The sequence below is a fragment of the Panthera leo genome, chromosome B2 (genome assembly GCF_018350215.1).
Source record: "Panthera leo isolate Ple1 chromosome B2, P.leo_Ple1_pat1.1, whole genome shotgun sequence".
NCBI lineage: Eukaryota > Metazoa > Chordata > Mammalia > Carnivora > Felidae > Panthera > Panthera leo.
The window spans coordinates 105,048,264-105,066,553 of NC_056683.1; the positions used below are offsets into that span (position 1 = coordinate 105,048,264).

Below are 18,290 nucleotides of genomic sequence, written 5' to 3' on the forward strand. Positions count from 1 at the left end.
ATCATTATTATGATGATTATAGAAATTAGCACAAGGGCTTTCTAAAGGCTCGGAACTACTCTAAACACTTAAAAAATAATGGAATTTTGTTTAACAAAGCTGAAATTTTATTTATTTTTTTTTTATTTAAAAACATCTTTTTTTAATTTATTTACTTATTTTGAGAGAGAGAGAGAGCACAGCAGGGGAGGGGCAGAGAGAAGGAGAGACAGAATCCCAAGCAGGCTCCATGCTGTTAGCACAGAGCCTGATGCGGGGCTTGAACTCACGAACCTTGAGATCATGACCTGAGCTGAGATCAAGAGTCGGACACTTAACCGACTGAGCCACCCAGGCACCGCTCAAAGCTGAAATTAAAAAAAAAATTATTTGGTACCTGAGTGATCAACCATCGTAGTTTGCTCAGGACGTGAGACTTTCAGTGTCAACTTGCATATATTACAGTTCATTTGAACACTACTAACTGTGAGGCAGGGAAAACTGGTGTTAGCATGACTAACTTACAGCTAAGAAAACTGAGGCTGAGAGAGGTGTTTGCTTTTTTCAAATTCTGAATTAAGTTCTACTTTTTAAAACTCATGCTCAAGACATTAATCGATCGATGGAGTTACAGATACTAAGGGACAAAATAATGAATGGATAGAATTTCTCTATTACAGTGTAGCAGGAAAACATATCTTTTAAAGTAATTATATGCAATTATAAGGGGTGTCATGGGTATCAACCTAGTTTAAGTGGTTAGGGACATTTTCCATGGGAAGTGACATTCAAGGAAAGAACTGAGAATAAGTGGGAATTTGGAGTGGAGTCAGGAAAAAGTGTAACAGTGATGGAATCGATGTAACATTATAGGTTAGGGTTTCTCAAACTTGGTATTACTCATGTTTTGGGCTATATAATTCTATGTTGTGAGGGATGTCCTGTGCACTGCAAGATGTTTAGCAACATCATGGTATCTCTGGCTTCTACTCACCAGATTCCACACCCTCCTCTTGTGACAAGCAGAAATGTCTCTGATGTTACCAAATGTCAACCACTGACATATGGGAAGGCAAACAAGGAGCATCATGTTATAGATTTGGGGATAAGTCTGGATGAAAGAATATCTGGACGAGGATGATAGCTCCAGAGATGGAGAGAAGCGCCTGATTTTAGCTGGGAAACATTGGTAGTGGATTGTAAGATAGTTCTATTTTTAATTTTTTGAGGAACCTCCATATTGTTTTCCACAGTGGCTGCACCAGTTTGCATTCCTACCAACAGTGCAAGAGGGTTTTTTTTTTTCTCTACATCCTCACCAATTCTGGTTGTTTCTTGTGCTTTTGATTTTTGCCATTCTGACGGGTGTGAGGTGATATCTCACTGTAGTTTTGATTTGCAGTTCCCTGAAGCTGAGAAATGTTCAGAATCTTTTCATGTGTCTGTTGGTGTCTGTTCATGTCTTCTGTCCATTTTTTCATTGGATTGTTTGTTTTTTGGGTATTGAGTCGTATCAGTTGTTTATAAAGTTTGGATTCTAATCCTTTATCAGATATGTTATTTGCAAATATCTTCTCCCATTCAGTAAGCTCCTTTTTAGTTTTTTTTTTAATGTTTATTTTTGAGAGAGAGAGAGAGAGAGAGAGAGAGAGAGAGAGAGAGAGAACACGAGTGGGGGAGGGGCAGAGAGAGAGAGGGAGACACAGAATCCGAAGCAGGCTCCAGGCTCGGAGCTGTCAGCACAGAGCCCGACACGGGGCTCGAACTCACAAACAGTGAGATCATGACCTGAGCCGAAGGCGGATGCTCAACCGACTGAGCCACCCAGGCGCCCTGCTTTTTAGTTTTGTTGTTTCCTTTGCTGTGCAGAAGCTTTTTATTTAAATGAAAATTTTAAATGAAAAGACATACCACATGAGTGGCTAGGTATGTTAGATATTATAAATGGGCCAATTCTTCCTAAATTCATTTAGACATTTAATACTCTAATAAAAATTTGAGTGGGTAATTGATTTTTGGAAATGATTAAAATGACTATACACTTGATGTAGAAGGATATACAGAAAGTAATAGTTAAGAGAAATGTAAATAAGAATAGTGAAAAGGGACTTGTTTGGCAGATATCAAAATATTATGACACTATGATATAAGCTCAACTGTAGGTAGAATAAATCCATAACAGAGATTAGATACCTGAAAAAAAGACCCTAGTATAAATAAGGATTTAATGTATGATCAAAGAGACATTACAACCAATAAAGGAAAAAAATTTTTTTCAGTGAATTGTCTTAATTGTTTTTTGGAGGAGGATGTAGTGTCAAATAAATAAATAAAATTCTTCATAGCATGATGTTAGAAAAATTGACCATTTTGGAAAAAAATTATGCCTCATGAATTTCATATAAATTATTAAGTATAAAAACAGTACTTAGAAGGGAACATTTTTATCTACTTCATTTCTGGATAAAGAATGATTTTCCCTTTTTTTGGTGCAAAAAAAGGTGATTTTATTAAAGCACGGGGACAGGACCTGTGGGCAGAAAGAGCTGCTGGGAATGATTTTCTAAGACGAAAACAATTTAAGAAGTCAAAGGAAAAATATAAAGTGGAGAAATTGAAAACTATTTTTGTATCAAAAGCATGATATACAAAATTTGAAGTCAAAAGAAAGACTGGAGAAAATATTTTCAGCAAATATGACAATGGGATAATATTTCTATTAAGTGAAGAAATCCTATCAATTTATAGAAAACTATGAAGATGAAAATAAACAGTAAAAGACATGAATAGAAAATACACATAAGGAAGAAAAAGGCAATAAATGCATGAAAAATGGACTGCCAAATAAATAAAAAATAAAATTTTGAATTCTGTAATTATCAAATATTTAGAAATTAATATGATGATGTTGGTGAAGTTCTGGTGAGATAAGCTGTTTCGTATCCCTCTGGTGAATACTGACCAAACTCCCTGGAAAAAAAATTGTAAGATCTGTATCAAGTCTTCAAAGTGTTCATGCTTTTTTTCCCTCAGTTTCACTTTTGCATGAATCTCATATACAGAAATAACAGAAAATGCTTACAAAATATTATGCAAAAATTGTAATCGACAACTATGAAAAACTGTGTAACCTACATTACTACCAATAAAGAAATGGTGACATCATTTTTTTAAAAAATATTTTTATTTATTTTTGAGACAGAGATAGACAGACCACAAGCAGGGGAGGGGCAGAGAGAGAGGGAGGCACAGAATCCAAAGCAGGCCCCAGGCTCTGAGAGCTTCACGCAGGGCTCGAACTCACAGACTGTGAGATCATGACCTGAGCTGAAGTCGGATGCTCAACTGACTGAGCCACCCAGGTGCCCCATGGTGACATCATTTATAGGACTTTTTTGGGACTAAATATTATGCCATTTATTAAAAATCTCTTTTAATGACATGGAAAAATGTTAATTAGGAAGAAAAGAGGACACAAAAGCAAATATATGTATATGTGACTTCAAATGTAAATGAAACTGGATATTTACATGTCATATATGAGTGACAGGATTAATATATATAGCTATGCTGTACAATATAGTAGCTATTAGCCACATATGGCTATTAATTACCTACAATTTTGTTTGTCTGTCACACTAGCTACATTTCAGGTCCATAATAATCATATACAGTATTGCAGTGTAGACAGAACATTTTCAGCATCACAGAAAGTTCTGTTGGGCAGCACTATTTTAGAACATGTAAAATACTCAACTCCACGATAAAAAGACAACCCAGTAGAAATATAACATGGCATATGAATATGCAATTCATACAAGATGAAAAATAATAACTGCAAATAGTATTGGTATTCATGGCACCCCTCCTGACTGACCATAACATGGGGTCAACAAATATTTTGGATACCATTCCTGCCAAGAAACATGTGAAAAGAGCTCAACTTAATCAGAGAAGTTTTCATCGGGGAAATGCAAATTAAAACCATAACAAATGGTCATGTCACTATTTTTTGAATAACAATAGTCAAAAGTCTGAAAATAAGCGTCGTCAGACATGTGGAGCAAAGGAACGCTCGTGAACAAGAGAAGGGACAATCACTAGTAAAGCTGAAAGTGCACATGCCGTATGACTGTATTCCTAGAGAAACCTTCACACGGTGCGCAAGCAGGCACACTGCGGTATTGTTTGCAATCTCAGAATACTGGAAAGCAAATGGCCATTATGATACAGTGAGAGAATAAATGTTAATATATTTATACAAGGTAATACTATACCGCTTTGGAAATTAATGAACTATAGCTACAAGAATTAAATTAGATTCATCTCAAAAACCTAAAGTTGAGTGAAGAAAACGTATTGAATGTAGAAGGATATATACCGTATTATACGAGTTTTAAAGCAATAGTATATGTTGCTTAAGAGTATTACATATGAGATAAATTTTTAGAGGTTTAAATAGGAATGATATAAACTAAATGAAGAGCATTATTTCTTGTGGGGAGGAAGGTAATAAGATTAGGAAAGGCTACAGAGACTGTTTTAATATTTCAAATTTGTAATGTCTCAATCTGGTTGGTTAGTACATGGCTACTTATTATTCTTTATCCACCCCCTTTTTGAGCTTTAAATAGTTCATACTAGACAAGGAAACAAAATGAAAATAAGAAAAGTAAAACAAAAGGACAGGAAGAGGATGGTAAGAGTAATTATCAGCTTGTGGTATGAATTTGGATTATTTTACATTTTGATTCATAAATGTAGTGACTCAAATTTCAGAAATGTCTTAGAGAATGTTTCAGAATCCTTTCATCCTCTGGAATAAAACTAACAAAACCTACTCTCAATGCTTTGTCCTGATCAAAGAAAGCCTTTCTTTTCCTGTGAATCTTCTAGTGCGCACCAAATTTTGTTTTAACTAGCTCTAGTAATGAAGTTGCCATTATTTCTTAGGGAGCCAGCCCCTTTGATTTTATACATTTCAACCAGGAAGTCTCTCTGAGCCTGAATTTCCTTCTCCTTAACATCGACCATTCATGGCCATTTAACAACTTTGTACCAAGATAAATAACAAATCCTCCCTCCTTGGTATATGCTTTGCAAATATTTACAGACTGTTATCATGCTCTCTTTTGGTCATCACTTAGCCAAACTGTGCTGCTTACTTAAATCCTTTAATCTTTCCTCATAAATCAGACCCTCTTGCCTTCTAATCATATGGTTTCTTTTCTGCAGGTTTCTTCTTGTTTTCTTTTGGAAATAAGACTTCATAGTTTACCCAAGAGTACTGAAGTCATTGGTTGAGGGAAACACCCCCCCCCCACACACACACACCTCCCAGACCTCTGTAACTGGCCTATGACGGGCACCAGTTTTGGTGCAATTAAAATAGCAAACATATTAATGTAATTAAAATGATCGTGTTTTACTTTTTTTCCCAGATTATCAATTGTTTCTTTCTTTTTGTGCTGCATGTTTTGGACTGCACATTATTATTTGATTTATACCAACTTTGTACACAATTGTTAACATATCCAACAAATTTAATTTTTAAACTTTTTCCTTCGGCACTTTTGCCTCCTGTTGATTCCAAATGTTGCTGGCGTCTATTACACAAAACTACTATTTATCAAGATGAGAGTTTTAAATAAGTATTTAAATATAATAGATATACTTTGTTCCTTAATATGTGTTTCCTTAGCACTCTAACATTTAAAACAATTTTTTTTGATGGTTATTTATTTTTGAGACAGAGAGAGACAGAGCATGAACGGGGGAGGGTCAGAGAGAGAGGGAGACACAGAATCCAAAGCAGGCTCCAGGCTTTGAGCTGTCAGCACAGAGCCCGACGCGGGGCTCGAACTCATGGACCGTGAGATCATGACCTGAGTTGAAGTCAGACGCCCAGCCGACTGAGCCACCCAGGCGCCCTTCTAACATTCTTTTTATTTGGAAATGTATTGTTCATAACACACACATACACATTTTATTTTATTTTTTTATTAAAATTTTTTTTAATGTTTATTTATCATTGAGAGAGACAGAGTGCAAGTTGGGGAGGGGTAGAGAGAGAGGGAGACACAGAATCTGAAGCAGACTCCAGGCTCTGAGCTGTCAGCACAAGCCCAACGCGAGTCTCGAAATCATGAACTGCGAGATCATGATCAGAGCCAAAGTTGGATGCTCAATGAACTGAGACACCCAGGTGCACCCATGCATTTAAAAAATAACCTAAGATAAAAATTCAAGATCTACCCCACAGCTTAATGGAGAGAAGTCCTCTCTGTGCCCCCATCCCAATCACCTACCAAAAGATACTGCTGTCCAAAATTTGGTGTTAATCACTACTGTGTTTTTCCTTAAAGTTGATCACTTATGAATATATACCTAAACAATGTGGTTATGGCTACACAACAATATGAATATACTTAATACCACTGAACCATATACTTCAAAATGATGAATAATTCTATGTATTGTTTTATTACCCCATTTATTATTGCCAGTGTATTGTTCATTATGTGCCCTACATAGAATGGATTCATTTTTTTGTAGACCTTCTGGTTTCATCCAGCATTAGATTTTGTGATTGATCAATGTTGATGTATAGGTAGCTTTAATACCCTTATTTGTACTGCTGTGTAATATTCCACTGTGAAAATATCACAGTGCATTTATTTATTCCATTGTTGGTGGACTTTTTTCTTTTCTTTTCTTTTTAAATATAATTTATTGTCAAACTGGCTAACATACAGCGTGTAAAGGGTGCTCTTGGATTTGGGGATAGATTCCCATGGTTTATCGCTTATATACAACACCCAGTGCTCATCTCAACAGGGGTGGACTCTTTTTTTTCTGAAAAACTAGTGCATGAACATCCTCCAGGCACACATGTGCAGAAATGGAATTCCAGGTTCTAGGATACGCTCATGCCTAACTTTACTAGTTAAGATGAAGTTGTTTTCCAAAATGGTTATATCAATTTATATCTGCCCAACCATGTGTGAGCATTCCTTTTGTTCCACATTCTCACTGATACGTGGCATTGAATGACATTTTAGTTCTTGCCAATCCAATGGATGCAAAACGGCACCTGTGATTTTCATTTGAAAATTGCTTTTAATAACTGCATCAAAAATATAAGGTTGCATTTTTTAGGGTTTTTATTGGCCAGTTCTCTTCTTTGAAATATTTCCCTAATGATTAGCAATATTGAGTATTATTTCATGTCCTTGTTGACTAATGTATATCTTCTTCAGAGAAATGTCTGTCCACATCCTTTGTCCATTTTTGAAGCAGGCTGTTAAGTTTACAAGTTCTCCATATGTCCTGGATATTAATCCCTTATCAGATATATGATATGGGAATATCTTCTCCCATTCCATTGATTATCTTTTTACTCTGTTGGCAGTGTTCTTTGATGCACAGAAGTTTTTAATTTTTAGCAAGTCCAATTTGTCTGTTTTTGTTTTTGTTCTCATATCTAAGAAATCATTGCCAAATCTAAAGTTATGATGATTTTTCCCTATCATTTCTTCTGAGAATTGCATAGTTTAGGTCTTATATTTTGAATGTCTGATTCATTTTGAATTAATTTGTTACATGGTATTTGGTAAAGGCTTATCTTCATTCTTTCACCTGTGGATATCCAATTTTTCCAGCACCATTTGTTGAAAAGACTGCCCTTTCCCCATCGAACGCTATTGGTACCTTTGTCAAAAATCATGTGGCAGTTTTTGTGAGGGTTTACTTCTGAGTGTTCTGTTCTGTTCCACTGTATGTTTGTCTTTGTGTCAACACTACTCTCTTTTGATTATTGTAGCTTTTTAGTAAGTTTTAAAATCAGGAATTGTGACTTCTCCAACTTAGTTTTTATTTCAAGATTGTTTTTACTGTTTGGGGTTCCTGAGAGTCCATATGAATTTTAGGATGGATTTTTCTATTTCTGCAAAAACCATCATTAAGATTTTGCATTGAATCTGTGGATTGTTTTGGGTACTATTGACATCATAACAGTAAGTTTTCCAAGTCATGAACATAGGATGTCTTTCCTTTATGCTTTAATTTCTTTGAGCATTATTTCATAATTTTCATTATATGAGTCTTCTACCTCCTTGGTTAAGTTAATTCCCATGTATTTTATTCTTTTTAATACTATTGTAAGTAAAATTGTTTTCTTAATTCTTTTCATATTGTTCATTGTTATGAAAATACAACTGAGTTTTTCATGTTGACTGTATCCTGTTACTGTGCTAAATTCACTTATTTCTAACAGGGTTTTTTTTGTGTTTGTGCAATCTCTATGGGTTCCTACATATAAGATCGTATCATCTGCAAGCAGATAATTTTACTTCTTTCTTTCCAATTTGGATGCATTTTGTCTCTTTTTCTTACCTAACTGTTCTGGCTAGGACTTCCAGTACTATGTTGAAAAGAAGCAGTGAAAATGGGCATTCTTGCCTTGTTCCTGCTCTTAAGGAAATGCTTTTGGTCTTTCACTATTGAATATGATGTTTGCTGTGGGTTTTTGATGTGACTTTTATCATGTTGAGGTAAATTCCTAGTTTGTTAAGTATTATTATTGGGAAAGTGTGTCAAATTTTGTCAAATGCATCAATTGAAATCATGTGTTTTCCTCTCTTTATTCTGTTAAGGTGGTCTATTACACTGATTGATTTTTGCATCCAAGGAATAAATCTCACTTGGTCATGGTGTATAATCTTTCTAACATGTTGCTGAGTTCACTTTATTAGTATTTTGCTGAGGATTTATGCATGAATGTTCATAAGGTATATTGGCCTGTTTTGTTTTGTTTTTTTCCCTTGTGTTTTTGTCTGACTTTGGTATCAAAATAATGTTGGCCTCATAAAATGAGTTAAAAAGTGTTCCTTCCTCCTCAATTTTTGGGAAAACTTCAAGAAAGTATGGTGTTAATTCTTCTTTATATGTTTGGTACAATTCACTAGTGAAACCATAGGATCAGAGCCTTTCTTTGTCAGATTTGTGATTACTAATTCAATTTCCTTGATTATAGACTGATTCAGATACTGTATTCTCTTTCTTTGTGATTCAATCTTGGTAGAATTTGTGTTTCTAGGAATTTATCCATTTCATCTAGGTTAAACAACTTGTTGATGTACATTTGTTCATGTATTCTCTTAAAATCCTTTCTCGGTAGACTCAGGAGTTTTTCCTTTTTTTTATTTTAATCATTTGAGTCTTCTCTATTCTTTCTTCTCAGTCAGTCTACCTATGAATTTGTCAATTTTGACCTTTTTAAAGAACTAACCTTTGGTTTCATTGATTTTCTTTATTGTTTTTCTATTCTCTATTTCATTTTATCTCTGTTCTCATCTTTGTTATTTCCTTTCTTCTGCCCAACTTGGGTTTAGTTTGTTCTTTTCCTAGTTCCTGAAGTTGTTTACTTAGATTGTTGATTTGAGATTTTTTAATGTAAGCATTTATAGCTATAAATTTCCTTGGCACCACTTTCACTGCATCCTGTAATTTTGATGTAGTATGTTTCCATTTTCATTCATTTCTAAGAATTTTCTAATTTCCCTTATAATTTCTCCTTTGATCTACTGGAGTGCCTGGGTGGCTCAGTCGGTGAAGTGTCTGACCCTTGATCTCAGTTCCGGTCATGATCTTATGGTTTGTGAGATTGAGCCTCGTGTCAGGCTCTGTGCTGACAGTAGAGACTGCTTGGGATTCTCACTCTCTCAAAATAAATAAACTTTCAAAAAAGAGTATGTTTAATTTCCACAAATTTGTGAATTTTCCTAGTTTTCCTTCTGCTTTGATTTCTAACCTCATGCCATTTTGGCCAGATAAAATATTTTGTTTTATATCTATCTTTTTAAATCCATTGAGACTCAATTTGTGGCCTCACATATGGTGCAACCTTGAAAATGTTCTATGTGCACTTGTGAAAAATGTGTATTCTGTTGTTAGGTAGTGAATATTTTAATTCCCTTCTCATTTGCTTTGGTGTATATTATGCAACTAATTTCTTTTTGGCTACCATGGGGATTGCATTTATTATCCTAAAGTTATAGCATTCTAACTTGAATTTATACCAGCTTAACTTCAATAATATACATAACATTGCTCCTTTCAAGTTTGGTCCTTACCTCTTTCAGTTATTGATGTTACAGAATTACATCTTTATAAATTGTGTGTCCAAAATACATATACTAATAGTTGTTTTTAAATAATGCATTAGTCTTTAAATCATGTAGAAAAGAAAATGTGGAGTTACAAACCAAAGTTACAATAATACTAGCTTTTAGACTAATTGTTTTTTTTAAAAGAGAAATAGTGGTCTCTTAAATCATGTAGAAAACAGAGAGTGGAGTTACAGCTATTGCTATAATAATACCAGGTTTTATAATTGCCCATGTGTTTACCTTTATTGGGATCATAATTTCTTCATATGACTCCAGGTTATTGTCTAGTGTCCTTTCATTTTAACCCACAAGACTGTCTTTAATATTTCTTGCAAAACAGGTCAAATAGTAATGAACTTGCTATTTACTATTAAGTATGATATTTGCTGTGGGTTTTTGTTAGATTATTTTCATATTTTTTATTTTTTGATATTTTGATAGATTATTGAATGATTAAGGAAATTTTTTTCTGTTTCTAGCATAGACAGAGAGGGAGAAAGAGAAGTGAATGGTGGCTGGATTTTTTTAAATGTTGTTATTTATTTCTGAGACAGAGAGAGACAGAGCATGAGCAGGGGAGGGGCAGAGAGGAGACACAGAATCCGAAGCAGGCTCCAGGCTCTGAGCTGTCAGCACAGAGCCAGACGCGGGGCTCAAACTCACGGACTGTGAGATCATGACCTGAGCTGAAGTCGGACGCTTAACCGACTGAGCCACCCAGGTGCCCCAATGGTGGCTGGATTTTTAACAAATACTTTTTTTGGATCAATTGAGATGATTACATATGGTATTCTACCCCCCACCCCGCCTTTTCTTCTGTCAATGTAGTGTGTTTAAGCCTGACTTGGTTATTATCATTCTTATTGACTGTTGGATTTGGTTTGCAAGTATTTTATTTGGTACTGTTTCAAGTATGATAATAACCAGTATTGGCCTATGATTTTTCTTTCTTTTTCTGTCCTTGTCCAGTTTTGGCATAAAAGTTTTCAAATGAATTGGAAAGAGGTTCTTCTTTTCCACTGTCTGAAAAAAAAATCTTTTAAGTTTGAAATATCTGCTTTCTGAATGCTTGATAAAATTCACCTATTAAATCTTCTGAGCCTGTTTTTTTCCCTTTGTGGAAAGATTTTTGATTATTAATTATATTTATCAATGGAAATGAGACTATCTCATATTCCTAACTTAGATTTAATACAACACATGTATTGCCATTGTTTGGTCTCTGTTTCTCTATCTCTCTTTTCCAATCTCACCGAATTACATTTTGGGATGAATAAACATGATTTTTCACCCATGAGAAAAGGCATAAGAAAACAATGTAAACTTTCCTAAAATTAGAATTTAAGTGCATTTTTGTTATGTTTATCTATCAAATGTTAGTTTCATATTCTTTGCCAATTACTTTTTCCTCCTTTTAAGATTAAAGTCTTTACTTCTCACATCCTATTATTTTCCCAATTTATTGACAATGCCACTCTTTGACTGTACAATGATGATTGATGCTCATAAATGACAAATCCAAGCATCAAAAATATTTGAAATATATCTTGAATTCTTAAGACTGATTAAGTAGAGTGGATTGGGATTAACTGTGCTAATATATCAGTTCATGATAGTTAATCATTTATATAGTAGTTCTTTATTAATTTCTTAAGAATTAGGGGCGCCTGGGTGGCTCAGTCAGTTAAGTGTCCAACTCTTGGTTTTGGCTCAGGTCATGATCTCATGGTTCATGAGTTCAAGCCCTGCATAGGGCTCTGTACTGACAGCACGGAGCCTGCTCGGCATTCTCTCTCTCCCCCTCTCTCTCTACCCTTCCCCTGTTCCCTTGTGCTCTCTCTCAAAATAAATAAATAAACTTAAAAAAATTTTTTTAAATCCTTAAGAATTATTTAATCAGAATAATTCTTTTCTATCCATACTTGAAAATAAAGCATAACAAGGGTGATAACTAAAACCTAATCTGAAAGAAATAGATTTCTACTGCACTTTCAATAAAAAATTTTTGAAAGCTTATATCAAATCCGTTCAAATGAGAAAGCTTATATCAAATCCGTTCAAATGAGAAATCAGTGTTCTTAAAATACCTGCTTTGAGGACTGAAAGTCCTCCCAACTTCTTAGTGATTTAACATGTAAGTCTGTAATAGTCTACAAATGTTGGGAATGATAATACAGGGTAGGAACCTAACTTGTATAAGCAATAAATCTTCAATATGACAGAGACAAACAAAGAAATACAAAAGGTGTAGAAGAAAATACAGGAAAACTATGGGAAAGAATGAAATTTTGTCCTTGCCAGGAATACTTTCCTTCCTATTCTATAGTCACAATTTCATTCTTTGCCTAAACTTTTTATTATGATCCAGTTTGCTAAAACTGTGTTTGAGGGGCAGGAACAATTAGTTATGACCTGGGAGACGGATTTGCTGAGGCTCTGGTTCCATCACAAATATGCATTCTCTCTTTCTGTGTGGATTTTTTGTAGGTACATCAACCCTGTGGCATTATATATTATTTGTTTTTTGTCACTTTTTCTAATTTTTGAAGACTACTAGAAGTATGCTATTCTCCAAGGGATCAAAAGAAGAACACATATGTAAATTCAGGGTGGGGTAAGGTTGAGATGAGAAAGTCCAGAGTACCAATTTGGGAATGAGAAGACTTAAGCTCCACTCCCAAGCTATCACTAATTATTTCTGAGACTAAACAAATTAGTTAACTTCTTATCATCTTGTTTACACAATCCATAAATGGATTTGGCAATTCTTGATCCTCATATAGTTCAAATTCAACAGTTCTAAAAGTAGGTCTTTCAAAACTTATGCCATTAACAAATGTGAACTAAAATTAAATTTCTAAAAGTTGTATAAACTGACAAATGTTCAAAACTAAAATCCAAAATAATAGGGAAAATATCCTGACTATGAAATTATTTATGATTTGGAAACAACGATTCTGCTGACAGCTCTTCTTTGTTCAATTGAATGATCTGAACAGTTTACCAAAATCTCTTAATTTGTCATCGTTTGCAGGATGAAGAAGAATGATATTTTATGGGTTTCTATTTTATTAGAATGGTATTTCAGAGCCAAATAGTTGATAATGATTTATTTCTTTTCATTTTTCTAAATTATAGGGTGGCTTCACTCGTAAATATTCACTAAGTTCAAAAACTGGAACACTTCTTCCAGAATTCCCCAGTGCTCAACACCTTGTGTACCAGGGATGCATTTCTAAAGACAAGGTATCAATTAAAGATACTTCTTTATTGATTTTCAGATATGTTGGTTCCCTATCGCCATTTGCTGGGAATCTCATGGCATTTGCAGGAAGCAGTCAGAAATCTGCATAATCAAACATAATTGACTGATTTATAGGAGGGACAAATGTTTACTAACATTGATTAAACACTTTCCAATTAATTATTTACCATCTCCATGATAGTATGTAGTCATAAGTTGGCAAAATAAACCTCAAAATACTAAAGATTATTTTTTATCTAAAACTCAATTATCAAGGAAGAAAATATGAGAATGTGTCTCTCACATGCAGTTTAATTATAAGCTTTATGTTTTTGATTAGCTTCATATAATTTCAGCAGTCATCAGGCACTTGTCTAGGACAATTTGTTCCTAGCACTGAGGGGGTAATATCTAGATGAATGTCAAGGACTATACTAGAAGTTGACAAAGCTTCCTTTCCATTCTAAAATTCTGTGTTCCGTTATAGTTGCAATTTTTTTGAAAGTTAAGGAAGAAACAGTTTCATAGGATTCAGTTTATAAATAATCCTTAATGTGACTTTTCAATGCTTATATAGTAAAATCTAAGAGTAAATCCTCCTCTATTTCTGAACTTCTAAAGTCATTTGCTGAGTTCCTACTGGCTGACTAACGGCAGCATCCATTATTAAATCAGGGCATAATGATTTCTGCATTTTTTTTCAACCAAAGTTCATTTCTTATTAACATTTAAGGAAAATATCTTTTGTTTTAATTTTTTTAACATTTATTTATTTTTGAGAGAGAGAGACACACACACAGAGTGTGAGCTGAGGGAGGAGGTGGGCAGAGAGAGAGGGAGACCCAGAATGTGAAGCAGACTCCAGGCTCTGAGCTGTCAGCACAGAACCCAACGTGGGATTCGAAATCACGAGCAGTGAGATCATGACCCGAGCTGAAGTCAGATGCTCAACTGACTGAGCCACCTAGGCGCCCCAAGGAAAATATCTTTAACAGTATGTTAAGTCAGTTCGTATTCTTGATGTACAAAGACAGAGGAATGTGATTAACTAATGTCCAGCTGACTTAGTAGTGGGTTTGTGTAGAAACTGGAAATAAAAATAATGCATTGATAAAAAGATCTATTGACAGATAAGTAGAATTATACAGTCACTTCCAGGATTTATTCTGATGACCTACTATTCCTGTTAAGAATAGGCAAAATATTGAAGATAATTCTCAGATGCTGATTCCAAGCAAGTCCCCTGAAGTATGTCCACTTTCTACCATTCTCCTCTCCCATCGTATTTCTTGAGATTATCACATCATTTTTTTTTAATCTTGTAAGGTGTGATATTATAACTTTAGACTTGGATGCCTCATGTGGCAGTCTGTGGAGAAACCTGTGGAAATCAGTGGGACTCCAGGGAACATGGTTCTTTGGAGGAGAGTATTGTTGGGTCCCTTTGTGGAAAGAATTGCTTACATGTAAGCATATCATGAAGATGTTTGCTGTGTAAGTAAATCTACCTGGTGAAAGAGAGGGGAATGGAGAGGGCAACAAAGAAAAAAAAAAAAAAAGAAATGAGAGCATGTTTCAATAGTTAATTTCAATTTCTCTGCTAGCTTCCAAGGAATTCCTTACCTGTCAACTTGAAACCCTGGTCTGTAGATCATTTCTCACTCAGGTATCAGGATGCTTAAATAACCCCTGGTTTCTAAGTTCATTCCCAGCGGTCCTCATCATGAGCACTAGGGACTAACATCCTCTTTGTCCCTCGAAAACAGTTGGATGCTGCTTTTCACCTTCTTAGCCAGTATCCCAGTTCCCCAAGTAACTTGTCAGTTTCTAGAAAGAAGGGTGGAGCTGAAGCTAAGCACTTTAAGCACCTGCTTTCTTGAGACAGAAAGGATGGGACTTCCCTGTGAAAAGTTGATCCCAGTGAGGTGGGGGTTGGCCAAAGCTGAGGGACCACTTTCTGCCTCATCATGGTGTCACTCAAGGCAGTTACCACCCTCACCACATACTAACTTTACTGGAGATAAGCCTTGCCTCTGCTCCTGCCCTCTATAAGGTGGTGTGTTATTCTCAGAAAACTGAGCAAAATTATGTTTGTAAATAATGCAATGCTACAATAAAAATTTACATAGTCCGAAGACTATGTGAATATTAAATAAGCAAATGTAGTACCAATAGTAAGATTAAAAGCTTTAACTGATTTGTGTACAAAAGAATACATTTGAACACATAAGTGGAAATACTTGTGAAGAAAGAAGCTTATTTATATTTTAGGATCAAAGCTTATTTATATTTCAGGGATCAAAGGGTTAATTTTTTTTCAATATATGAAATTTATTGTCAAATTGGTTTCCATACAACACCCAGTGCTCATCCCAAAAGGTGCCCTCCTCAATACCCATCACCCACCCCCACTCCCTCCCATCCCCCATGAACCCTCAGTTTGTTCTCAGTTTTTAAGAGTCTCTTATGCTTTGGCTCTCTCCCACTCTAACCTCTTTTTTTTTTTCCTTCCCCTCCCCTATGGGTTTCTGTTAAGTTTCTCAGGATCCACATAAGAGTGAAAACATATGGTATCTGTCTTTCTCTGTATGGCTTATTTCACTTAGCATCACACTCTCCAGTTCCATCCACGTTGCTACAAAGCGCCATATTTCATTCTTTCTCATGGCCACGTAGTACTCCATTGTGTATATAAACCACAATTTCTTTATCCATTCAGTTGATGGACATTTAGGCTCTTTCCATAATTTGGCTATTGTTGAGAGTGCTGCTATAAACATTGGGGTACAAGTGCCCCTATGCATCAGTACTCCTGTATCCCTTGGGTAAATTCCTAGCAGTGCTACTGCTGGGTCATAGGGTAGGTCTATTTTTAATTTTTTGAGGAACCTCCACACTGTTTTTCAAAGGGTTAATTTTTGACAACAGTTGTGATTTCCTCTCTGTATTTCATACTGTCCTTATCCTTATTTTTAAAAATATGTCCTGGAAACCTATTTAAAAATGTAATATCATTGACTAAAATATGGACCATGTCTCAATTGCATTAATGGTGACATATTCTGCTAGAGGTGTCCTGTAGTCAGCATACCTCCTTGCAGGGATATTGGTAATTTGCATGTCATCATTTTACAGCTTTGAGCTAAGTAACAAAGATGTGTGCTGTCACTGTCACTAGGCTGTAGGGATAAATATTGGAGACTGGAGGGTTACAATGGGACACCCCCATTGCCATCACCACCCTAGATACTGTTGGGATAAAAGTAAATCTAATGGTCAGTCTCTCAGCATGTATTATGGGTTATTCCAACCACTTTGCATGTGTTCATTTGTTTAGTCCTCATAACAACCCTATTAGAAATGTACTGTTATTATCATCTCTATTTCCCAAATGAGAAATTTAAAACACACAAATGTTAAGTAGCTTGCTCGACATCATACAGCTAGTAAGTGGCAGGTTAGAGCTAGTATTCAAATCCAGGTAAAAACTCACACCTGTAACCTCTAAGCCATGTTCTTGTTCACACAGACTACACAACCAGTAACAGGTAGTGATATTTCTAGCTTGTAAAATACAGATATTTGACTATTATTAATCTATTAAAATATTATCTAGTTCTAATCCATTACAGATTTTAGAATACGTTTAACATGTTTTAACTATGCAATCCAAGTATCTGTGGTAACATGGAAGCAGAGACTTTTCAGAATGGGCATTAACTATTCAAATATTTTTTGGGTAAATATGAGGCATTTGATATTACTAATTTCGAGTAATATTTAGTGAGATCTTACTGTGTACCAGGCACTCTTCTATCTGCCTGATATTTTATTTAATCTTTTTAATACCATGTGGGTAATATGTTATTACTATCCTACTTAAAGAGAAAAAGCTTAGGGTTCAGAGACAAAACAACCTGTGCAAAGTAGTGCAGTTGAACTGGGCACTCAGTTTAACCAATTCCAGACCCCAAACTGGAAACCGCTATGCCACACTGCCCACCACCCACTTAATAAAACGCTGTGTGGACACTTGATGTATTTTACCATTTTGTGTGTATTTCTGCAATCAGAGGTAATTCTCTTCTTAGGTAGAAAAACACAATGTTGCTTTGGCCCAAAGCTCCTTGCTCAATCAGCTTTTCATTGTTCCTATGATACTATACGGTAATTGTCTATTTGCTTGCCTTTCTCCCTTCACAAGGCATTAAGTTCCTGGAAATAAGAACTGTACGTTTGTTTTTGATTCCTTGACATTGAGCACAATGCCTGGTCCATAATAGGAGCTTAAAAAAATGCATGCTGGACAAATGAATGCATAAACAAATGAAGGCAGTATTGAAAGGATTCTTTGGTTAAGCGTTTTCTTCCTTGAAATAGGTTGATACCCTCATAATGATGTATAAAACTCACTGCCAGTGCATCCTGGACAATGCAATTAATGGAAACTTTGAAGAGGTAAGGACGACAAAGAATGCTTTGCTGATCATATTGTGTGTACTTTCTTGTCTTGTTCTTTATGAGTTCATGTTAAGGAAGAATCTTAATGTTTATACTTTTTGCTTTATAACTAGATCCAGCATTTCTTATTACACTTTTGGCAAGGAATGCCTGATCATCTTCTTCCCCTGCTTGAAAACCCTGTTATCATTGACATTTTCTGTGTTTGTGACTCAATTCTTTATAAGGTAAGCTCTTTGGGGTGTCTTAAACACAAACCGCATGTTTTCTTTATAAGTATTCTATCTAAATTTTTGCGTTGTATGTTCAATAAATTTGTTATTTCTGGCTGGAGAGACAGTATTATTTTTTTCTGATGAGAAACCAGTATTTAATAGTACATATGTTATGGTTAAATTTACATTAAAATAAAATCAATCTGTTTACAGTTAATGATT

General features: G+C 35.0%; 1 protein-coding gene across 1 annotated transcript in view; it reads left to right on the forward strand.

The window, feature by feature from the left end:
* Window positions 1-18,290, forward strand: part of RFX6 (regulatory factor X6) — a 55,190-nt gene that overhangs the window by 18,895 nt on the left and 18,005 nt on the right. The window contains exons 7-9 of the mRNA XM_042937391.1: window positions 13,287-13,394; window positions 17,773-17,850; window positions 17,967-18,080. Coding sequence (XP_042793325.1) covers window positions 13,287-13,394; window positions 17,773-17,850; window positions 17,967-18,080 — 300 coding nt within the window. The remainder of the gene's footprint in view (window positions 1-13,286; window positions 13,395-17,772; window positions 17,851-17,966; window positions 18,081-18,290) is intronic.